The following is a 10,548-nucleotide window of genomic DNA, read 5'->3' on the forward strand; positions in this document are numbered from 1 at the left end:
GCTGATCTTGGCTATGCTTTGGGCTCTAAGTATTGGGGCTAAGGAATTGCAACACTGGTTGTGAAACAAGTGATTGAAGTGGCATTTAAGGAATTTTCATACTTCTAGAGGCTTGAATCTCAAGTTGATGTTGAAAATGTTGCTTCTGAGGGAGGGAATTCCCAGGAAATATCTTTCCATTAAGGTAAAAAGTCGAGATATGGTTATGTTACTGTTTTCAAATGACTTTCATGTTTCATTTGTTTTCAAACATGTGTTGTGATATCTAAAATGTAAGAAAATTAGTTTAATTGATGATACAAATTTTTCCCAGCATACATAACAAGCATAAGATTTCAATATCTGTTTTTTTCAGGGTGGCCAACAAAATCCAGACATATAATTGAGTCAAAAAATGTTGTGCGCTCTGCTTAAATTAAAAGATCGGATTAAGTTTAAACTTAATATAACTCAAAAACATAAGTAACAGGAAACCTTAATCAAACAAAAAGAACAACATTAACAGTAAATCAAGCTCCAACAATTTCAGTAGGTTCCTCTGCAACTGTTTCTTCAGCAGGTCTGTCTACCTTTGTGCCAATGTCCTCAGAGTAATCTCCATGAACCTGCAAGAACCAAAAATAGATCCAAATTAAACCAATGCAATTCTCAAGCGAACAAGAGTATTTTCATGCTGCAATAGTATTGATTTGAGGAGATAATGAATAGTTGGAAAAAAGAATATTAAAAATTTAAGAGGCAATAGGATTATGTTACAAACACACAAATACTAGTTGGATTAGGAAATACTAATGTTCTAGCTCGTGAAATAGTTCTTGGAAAGTTAGAGCTTTTGAAATGATGTAATCAATCATAATTGAAAACAAAGCAAAGAACGTTTGTGATTAAAAATCGGAGTTGCCAAACCTACACACTGTAAGCTAAGTAAAACCCAAAGATATGGAGAACCTAATTGCTCATCACAAAATATAACAAATTACTTAAAAACACATAAATTAGTTCAGATAACAAAGTAATGGAAAAATATAGAAGTTTGATTTCAAAAAACAATACCTCCATCAATTTTCCAAGATCAAACTTGGGAGCTTTAAGGATCTTCACTTTACGGATGAACACATTCTGCAATGGGTAAATACCAGTGGTAGCCTTCTCAATTTCTTTTCCAATCATCTCTGGAATGAACTTCCTGACCAATTCCTTCAAATCACAGGATGTTGCTTGGTTGGTCATGATTTCTCTCATCTTCCTACGGATCTGAACAGATAAAGTTGAATTAAAATTACAAGACCCATTTATTTCCTCATTTCATATAGCAGCATTTTATAGAAGAAAAGTGCAACCTAAATTATGTGTTGGATACCATGTTGTACACCTGTATCTAAAGTATTAGTGAGATATGAAAATAAAAACATCAACCTATATACCTGTTTAACTTGGCTGGACTGAGCATAGCAGGTCCTCTTAACCTGGTTAGCTCTCCTCTTGGTAAATCCAATGCAAAACATCCTCAATGTGTAGTTGTCAGATGTCTTCACATCAACATGGGCTTCAATCAGTGTTTGCCACTTACGCACCAACGACCTCAATTTGTCAGTGGTGAGATTCATCCCCCAGAAATTTGTCAAGAGATTCTTCCCTTGAACATCCTCAGCTCTCAGCCTAATCTTCCTGAAAGCATGTTCTTCATCCCCTTGGAGATCAGCTAGAGAAACCTCAAACACTCTATGTTTGAGCCCATCTGAAGCAATCTGTCATCACAAAATAATCATATTTTAATATTTAAGTATGCAAAATTCCAATGCAGCAACTATCAGCAACCCATGAAAGACCATAACTAAGACATCCTTAAAATTTCATACAACCAAAAACACAACAAAATAAGCATTTAACATTATTAAGATTAACACACCTAATTAAGTTGTATAAACAAAATAAAGCAGATTTAACAATTACATAACAATTTACCTATGAAACCAAATATCAAAAACCATTATAAGGAGGAGAATAGTACCTTGGTACCCTGAGTACGAGAAACGAGGGTTTTGCCAACATTTTTGACCTGGAAAACGGAAGGAGCTTTGATATCATACCAATCCTTTTTGGCAAAGGGATCAGCTCTGCAGATTCAGAGAAATCAAATAGATCAAAACACAGAATTGAATATGAACATAAAATGCAAAGGAAAATGTGAAAAGGGAGACTAACGCTTTCTTCTTTCCACCCTTCTTCCCCTTGGAGATCCGCTTGTTCTTCCCTACTGCCATAGCTCACTGTTTGCAGATAACAGCAACTACCAGTGACGGCTGAGAGTTTACAGAGCAACAGCAACAATGGCGGAGGAAAATCTAAACCCTAATCTTTTATGTATATATAAAACTCTTCCATGTTTTCGGGTTAAGCGTTTTCGGATCCCAATATTACATGGGCTTAAGTTTGGGCTTTTCTTAATTATACTGTTTTGTAAAGGAAAATTTTAGACCATTTAACTTGCCACCTCCCAATCATACCTGACACCCCCATATTTAGAGTGCTCTTACTCTTATACCCTTCATTAAAAATCGTAATTTTCAAAAAATACTGAAATTTTTCATTAAAATTTTAATTATGTTTCGATTTTTTTTAAAAAATTATAACCTTTACTGCAATAAATCTAAAAGCACCAGAAATTTGATAAACATTTGCATGTTCTTACCCGACGCTTTGAAATTTCTAATATACACTCAGACTGCCTTTTCCACTTTTTTCTGCATTATTTTTTCTCAAATAATTAAATCGATAAAAAACTACCGATAAAATATATACATATAATACAAAACAAATTATGATGAAATCCTAACTACGTCTTCCAAATGCCTAAATCGTCTCGCATATTCTGATTCTCATGCTTTTGCATCTTCAATACAATTTTGTCTCCAACAGTCAGTGATGGGATGCTATGGGCAATAAAGTTTCAACTTTACCTGAATCCAATGATTGTTGTTGATAAAACCAACAACAATGATGTTGATATTTACGAGCAGAACAGGTGGCCAGCAACAATGAAGCTTGAACTCCAGGACGGTTGAGAGAAAAAAGGTGGTTGTACCTGTAAGGCACTCTGATGCCAAAGTAAGTGTTTGGACAACAAGGTACAGCAGTAAAGTGAGAGATTTTGGGTAAGAAAGTGATTACCTTGCCCTATAGGATTATAGGGCTATTTATAGGGCAGTTCTATGAAAAACGACTCCATCTTTTGGAGGGCCGTGTGTGACGTCAGGCCAGGAAACGCGGATATCCAGGCGTTACCGAGCACAAGGCTTCAGCATGCTCGGTTGTGTGTTGTGTTTGCCCGGAGCAGGCCGGAGAAGGTTGTAGCGTGTGCGGACCAGAATGTCTTGGGCCAAAGAGTGGATTGGCCCAATTGGAATAATTGGGCCGGTCCAGAACAGATTTTATGTTTGCTCGTATACATAAGTGGAGCTAAGGTAAGAGGGAAAATGCGATGTTATGCCTTTTAGAAAGGGAGACAAATATGACATTGTACCTATAAGCAATACGGTAACCCATATCAAGAATCGTCATCCATTTATCCATACCCTACACACCCAAGTGTTCTTCTCGTAATGCATTTCTAACTGTAGAAACCGTGTCATATAACAACTTAGAAAATAGTTTAGGATGTTGATGAACTTGAGTATCTAACTACGTCTAAATCAAAGGCCACGACTATTTGCTCCATCCAAGTAAAGGTGCAATAACACATGAAACACAATTTCCATCGTCACCAACATCAATAATGTCATCAATGTATGGATGTAAGAAATCATGAAACTGAGACAAGTAAACAAGCCTGGAAGATTAGGTGGACGGTTGACTTCCAACTGACGTACTTGACAGTTGACTACCAATTGGTTTTGTGCATGATCTCTTTGTAGCCTGATTCCCATGTGAGCCCTTTCCATATTCCCACTATGAAGGATCATGATGCACATCACTCTCTTGACCTTTTCTATTTTTCTTAACTCCCCCCTCTGACTTGCACTTCACTGGCGGTGGACACATAATAGTTGTGGATGAATGTGTTAGTTCCCAGACCTTTTTCTTCAACACCATCTAGCCTACAATATCCAAAGTACTAAAATATGTTTTCATCTCTTCACACTCTGCATCTAAATCCATCTGTGTACCAATTTCTTCATGACTTGCCTCGTGCTCTTCAATGTGTAATTTCTTCCAAAATACATGAATTGATTCTAAAAAAACATGATTGCCTTTTATTTGGAAACCGACAAGCTAACATGCATACGGTAACACATGTGTTGTTCTAATGAAGGAACCGCATGCATATTGGCTTACGCCAACAAATTTTATCCTTTCTAGTTCCTTTATAATGTGTTGTATACATTATCTTGAAACAAAACTGTGCAAGTTGGCATATAATGGAGTGTTATACCGATGCTCCATGTTGACAATACGTTTTTCAATTGACACTGTGATTGAACCTAGCTGCAACTTCAACATGGTGTTCACAGCCTCCCAACTTTGGCATAAATCTCAAAGTGTTTGATAATTTGTCACTTTACGTTTTTCCACTAATTTCATTGGAAATAGGTTGTCTTAGTGAAATCATTATAACGTTTGATTGAGAACTTGGTATGTTAATTATTTTTCATCGTTATACATTCTATAAGGTTGCGCGCATATTTGAGTTTCCAATAATTGGTTCGATTTAAACGAATTTTTCGATCTAAACTAAAACTTATGCTCGCCATAGTTTTGATCTTTTCGAAAACATTTTAAAAAAATAGAAATTTTACCTTGGAGATCTATTCACCCCCTCTAGATAAGTTGTCGTCGTCTAACAAGTGGCATCCCGAGCTCTGGTTAATTTCGTGCTTCAAAAATGCTTATCAGATAATAGCTACCGAACCTAAATTTGCGTACAATAGAGCCTCTATTTTCACCGGTGAAAACTATGGTTATTGGAAAGCTTGTATGCACATTCACATCAATTCTTATGATAAGGGTGTATGGGATGCCATTATGAACGGTCCAACTCAAATTATTGTGACCGATGATAATGATGTTGTCACACCTAAACCGGAAGCACAATGAGATGACAATGATAAAAAGTGGTCTTACGATTGGAAAACACAAAATATTTTCTTTTCCGCTCTTGGTGTTGATAAATTTTATCGTGTTTCCCATTGTGAAACTGCTAAATCTACGTGAGACACATTGCAAGTTGTCCATGAGCGAACTAATGAAGTCAAACAAGCTAGAGTTAATACACTAAATTAAAAGTTTGAACTCTTTCGCATGAAGCATGGTGAAACCAATGCCGAAATAGAAAAGAGGTTCACTCATCTCATAAATCGTTTGAATGAACTTGGAAAGCTGGTTTCCAATAAAATTGTTACTAATAAAATTTTGAGGTATCTTACTAGGGATTGACAATCAAAGGTCACCGTGATCAAGGAAGCTAATGATCTTACAAAATCTCACTACATTGTTTGGTATAAGCTTGAAAAACATAAGAAAGAACTCACTTGTTTAAAGAAACATGCATGAAAAAAAAAGCATGAAAAGAAGCTTAAGAAAGAAACATCTTATAAAAATAAGTAAACATTTTATGTTACAATAGTTTAAATATTAATACGATTCATGTAATAAATATTTAGTAAACATGTTTTTCGAAATTATTATAATATATATTTAATGCAAGAATTATAGCAACATGAACAAATAGTCTAGTGGTTGGTGGTGTCCTTGTAATTACTAGGTCATTGGGTTCAGTACTCCAACAAAACATGAAAATCTTTATACGTTAGGGGTGAATTCAATTTTTTTTGTTTACTTATCCTTTTTTTTATATAATCTGGTTTTACACAAATACTTAATTACATTTTTAGGTATAGTTTTTTTTTTTCCCCTTTAATTGCGTTGAACTGCCGGTAAACATCAAGGATGTTTTTTCATTTCTGATAAAAATCTCTAGTTTAACCTAATTGAGAAAATAATTTAAATTAAAATCTTTGGTGTTGGTATTATACTAGCAGAGCAGCTATCCTTTGAGAAATATTTTATTCAAATTGTGGCACTTATTTATATAACTTTTATGTGTGGTAATTATCAATAATAATGACAACACATATCCGACATTCATTCATGATACTAAATGAACTAAATCACACCATTGACCCAGCAATTGACAATTTTGTTTATGAAGCAAAAATTCTGTCAGTTTCACCTAAAATTTGGTTTAGAATTGGAGTTTTTAAATATCCGTTTCTGCATCATATTCACAAGCTTCTTCTATTATGCCCCTTCGACACTTACTTATTTATTTATCCCCTTCGACACTTATTTATTTATTTATTTATTGCTGCAACTAACAATTAGTTTATAATTTAATAAAAAAACTTCAAAGAAACGTAAAATAAGATAGGAATAAATAGTACTGATAAAAAATAAAATTTTCGAGAATAAATCAAATATTTGGTCTCTAGTGGTAAACCAACTATATTGAAATGAAAATTTGGAGAATACGGAATTCAATTTCAATTTTCTCAATTTTAAAACAAGCCTTTAATCCAAGGTGGAAATGACAATAGCTAAATTCAAATTCCTTATGATTTTATATATTTGTTTTTTTTTTGGTCAAGCTGATTTTATATATTATACTATTTTATTTGTACAAGAACAACATATATGACCAAGTAAACATTATACCTCTAATTCTTACGTATATATCTCCAATAAAGAACACAAGAATTTAAAAAAAAATAATATCACAACTCTCATCTCTGTCATCTCATCATAGATAATGGTAGTAAACTTCCACAGGAGGAGGTGGTGATGGTGGTGGAGGGGGTGGAGGTGGAGGTGGAGGTGGAGGTGGAGGCGGAGGAGGTGGAGGAGGAGGAGGTGGAGGCGGAGGAGGTGGTGGAGATGGAGGTGGAGGTGACGGAGATGTAAAAGAACAACCAACACCACTACAATGAACAGGATGTTTATAAAAAACTTCACACTCATAACCCGACCTTTGCAACGGCCTAAAAGGAATACAATTCAACCTATCATCCTTACTTTTCAACTCAACACAACTCTCCGATTCATCACTGAAAAAGTTAAACGAATACGTAAAATTCTCCAACCTCGGCAACCTACAAACACTCTCCGGAACCACACCAGAAAACCTATTATGCGCCACATTCAACTGCTCCAAACTCTTCATGCCGCCAATACTCTCCGGCAACTCACCAACAAACTCATTATAACTAACATCAAACACCGTCACTTTATCCAACTCACCAATTTCATCCGGTAAACAGCCTTTCATTCCACTGTTAACCATTATAATCTCGTTAATGGTGTCCTTCATTTTCACCACACTCGACGGAATACAACCTTTGATATTGTTATTCGCGAAAACCACAACAGAAACCGTAGAGTTTCCGAAATTCTCCGGCAAAGAGAATTGAAATTTATTATCGTTGATAAAAACTGCATCAAGTTTTAAATCAAAGAGTTTCTCAGGAACATTTCCTTGAAAATTATTGAATCTTATGTCTAAGAATTTCAATGAAGTAATGCATAAAACAACTTCCGGGAATGGTCCGGAGAATTTGTTGTTACTGATGTCGAGCTCGTGGAGAAATTCGAGAGAGTCGAAGGTGTTTGGAAGGGAACCATGGAAACTGTTTGAGTTAATGTGGAAGAGAGCTAGGTCTTTTAGAAGACCTAGCTCTTCCGGTAATGAACCTGCTATGTTTGCATGGTTTATGTCTATGCCAGCAACTGTGTAGATGTAGGGATCTTGTGGGGAGGGTGCACAGTAGATACCTGTGTAGTTGCAGACGTTTGGGCCATACCAGTTTGAGGTGAAGTTTTTTGGGTCAGAGGTGAAGGTTTGTTTCCATGCTTGGATTGCTGTGTGGGCTTTGATGAGTCTTGGGTTGAGAGGTGGGAGAGCTTGGTGGGAGGGGTTGATGGAGGATAGGATGAGAATGGAAAAGATGAGAATTTCCATTGGTGATAATGGATGAGTTTGGTTTTTGTTATGAGAATGTGGGTTTATATAAAGGTTGGAGAAGTTTTGAAAGTTTGTGTTTGGTTGCTGCAAATTGACATTGCTCTTGTAATATAATAAAATAATAGTGTAATTGTTTGGTTAGACATTTAATTGGACACACATTAGATCTAAAATACCAAGCTTTTCATGATTAGAATTTAAAGAAAGTGAATAGTTGGTTAGACTTTTTCATTCTTTTTCGGTTTTTATATTGAAAATCTACCGTCTAAATGCTTTTATATATGAATGGTTTGATTTTCTTTACCACTTTTAAGTCTTTGGATTTTGATGAAAGGTTTAAGTTGAATTTGATTTTGATGAATGGTTTTAGTAACGTGAATTTATTAGTTTCATAATGTACTCGTGTTTCATGTTATTGAATTTACTCTTTGTTTAAGTTTATTTTATTTGATGAACATTGGATGGGATGGGACTGCCAAAATGGTATACAGCCGGCTTTATTTAAAATTAAGGAATTTTTAACATATAAATTACGATAAAAACTCTAAATTATGATATTGGACTGTTACACCTAAAAATTGTATAAGTCATAAGCAGTTCCAAAGGCAACACAAATTAATAACTCAACATGTTATTTTGAATTAAATTAGTAGAAAGACAATTTCAAACGGTGACTTTCGCATTTAAATTTTTTTTAAAAAGTTTTATATATATATATATATATATATATATATATATATATATATATATATATATATATATATATATATATATATATATATATATAATAATAATACAAGAGTTTAATTTATATGCACTGACAGTGTAAAATTATTTTACACTGTCATCCAATAGAAAACTAACAAAGTGCCTTGTCATTAAAAGAATTTTTATTTTAAAGTGTGATTTATTCTGATATAAGGTTGTGATTGGTTGACAGTGTAAAATAATTTCACACTGTCAGTATATGAACCTTTTTCTCATAATATAATAGTGAAAATCATAATAGTAAATAAATTATATAAGGATTTAATGGAGATGCACTTATTTTTATACTATATATCATCTAATAGGAACATATTATTCTGCCATGTCATACAAATAATTTTAAAAAATTCAGTCTAACTTGATAATATATAATTGTCATTAGTTGACAGTGTGAAATTAATTTATACTGTTTGTGCATAATCCCTTTTCTCTAAATAAAAACTAACATAAAATACATTGCAAACAACAAAATAACAAACCAAACAAAAAGGAAAACAAAAAGTTTAAATAGCTAAAGACGGACCCTTTAGAATTCAGATTAAAGCCCATACTACTAAAATCACTATCAACATATGACAAACCACGAAAATAACAATAAAATCCACAAATCAACACCTACTTTAGAACTAAAGAGAACACTCAATCAACTATAGGTTAATGACGAGATTATTAGGATTCTGAAATCAATTATAGCACGTGAATGAGTTCACTTTTGATTTACCTAGAAGCCATTTGCAAGCCAACATAAATACTGTTCTCCTCCAACTCTTAATTTTTGTGCACCATTAAAGATAAGATTGTTACGGGCTCTCCAAATTGTTCAGACTATAATGTGTCAGATCATAACAAAATCACACCTAAACTTTGACCTACCACCTAAAGAAAGAAAAGACTAAAAAAGAAGCCTATGTATATTAGGAAGAACCACCTGCCAACCAAACCACTGGAAGATCCTATACCACACAAATAAAGCTAACTCACAAGTGACAAAAAGATGAGATACATATTCAACCGAATCCATTCAAAAAAGACAAGAAATCCCTCTAGGATCACTAATCATCCCCATTTAGTCAGACTCGCTCTAGATGAGAATCTATCTTGTAAACGTTGTCAAGAGAAAACCACCACTTTACGAGGAACTCAACTAATCAACATGATGATAATAACAAGTTCTCGGTCGTAGAAAATGGCGAGAATCCAACAAACTGAACATGATAGACATTGACAATAGAAAAAAAACCTTTTCTAAACTGCTTCTAAATCCATTTATCTCTATATTGAGAGAATAACACCTTGAAGCAAAGATAAAATATTTTCAAATACAAATAACTCTCTAAGTAAGAATGTTATTCTCCACCTAAAATTTCAAATATGTTCCCCATTTTCACCAGTCCAATCTCTCCACCAAAACTTTTGATTGGATGGAGTTAGAATAAATACTAGAGAACTTAAACCTAAAAGGGATAACTCCTAACCAATGATCTTTCTAGAAGGAAGTCTGGAGACTCGAACTTACTTTTCTTAGGATACCATCAACAAACCAATCAGAAGAATCTTTTTCTTTGGACCCAAGGAGAGACAAATATTTTCACTAAGTAGAAGTTGAACGGAACACCAAAGCCCTTTCCCCTCGAAAAGAGGAAACAATCAAAGTCCCATATCTAGCTACAAAAATACTACTCCACATACCTGAAGCACGTGCAAGCAATCATTATCTCCACTTAGCTAAAAAAAAGATAGATTTACCAACCAAAGATCCATGACTC

General features: G+C 34.1%; 2 protein-coding genes across 2 annotated transcripts; both read right to left on the minus strand.

Moving 5' to 3' along the window:
* Positions 1 to 382: 382 nt before the first annotated feature.
* On the minus strand, positions 383 to 2,363 carry LOC131628591 (small ribosomal subunit protein eS1-like). The gene is made up of 5 exons (XM_058899427.1): positions 2,206 to 2,363; positions 2,012 to 2,117; positions 1,425 to 1,748; positions 1,054 to 1,254; positions 383 to 605 (listed from the first exon to the last, which is right to left on the minus strand). Exons 1-5 carry the CDS (start codon positions 2,262 to 2,264, stop codon positions 510 to 512), a joined length of 786 nt encoding a protein of 261 aa, XP_058755410.1. The 5' UTR covers positions 2,265 to 2,363; the 3' UTR covers positions 383 to 509.
* A 4,100-nt stretch (positions 2,364 to 6,463) lies between these two features.
* LOC131628590 (leucine-rich repeat extensin-like protein 6) lies at positions 6,464 to 8,090 on the minus strand. Its single transcript, XM_058899426.1, has one exon. It carries the CDS (start codon positions 8,009 to 8,011, stop codon positions 6,797 to 6,799), a length of 1,215 nt encoding a protein of 404 aa, XP_058755409.1. The 5' UTR covers positions 8,012 to 8,090; the 3' UTR covers positions 6,464 to 6,796.
* Between the last annotated feature and the right edge of the window lie 2,458 nt (positions 8,091 to 10,548).

This window comes from Vicia villosa, unplaced genomic scaffold, assembly GCF_029867415.1.
Source record: "Vicia villosa cultivar HV-30 ecotype Madison, WI unplaced genomic scaffold, Vvil1.0 ctg.000467F_1_1, whole genome shotgun sequence".
Taxonomy (NCBI): domain Eukaryota; kingdom Viridiplantae; phylum Streptophyta; class Magnoliopsida; order Fabales; family Fabaceae; genus Vicia; species Vicia villosa.

Excerpts from the sequence above, each read along its gene's own strand:
- LOC131628590 (XM_058899426.1), bottom strand. The coding sequence starts at position 8,011 with ATGGAAATTCTCATCTTTTCCATTCTCATCCTATCCTCCATCAACCCC.
- LOC131628591 (XM_058899427.1), bottom strand. The coding sequence starts at position 2,264 with ATGGCAGTAGGGAAGAACAAGCGGATCTCCAAGGGGAAGAAGGGTGGA. Across the intron at positions 1,255-1,424 it reads AGTCCAGCCAAGTTAAACAG|ATCCGTAGGAAGATGAGAGA; the intron begins GTATATAGGTTG and ends TTATCTGTTCAG. Across the intron at positions 606-1,053 it reads ATCTTGGAAAATTGATGGAG|GTTCATGGAGATTACTCTGA; the intron begins GTATTGTTTTTT and ends TGGTTCTTGCAG.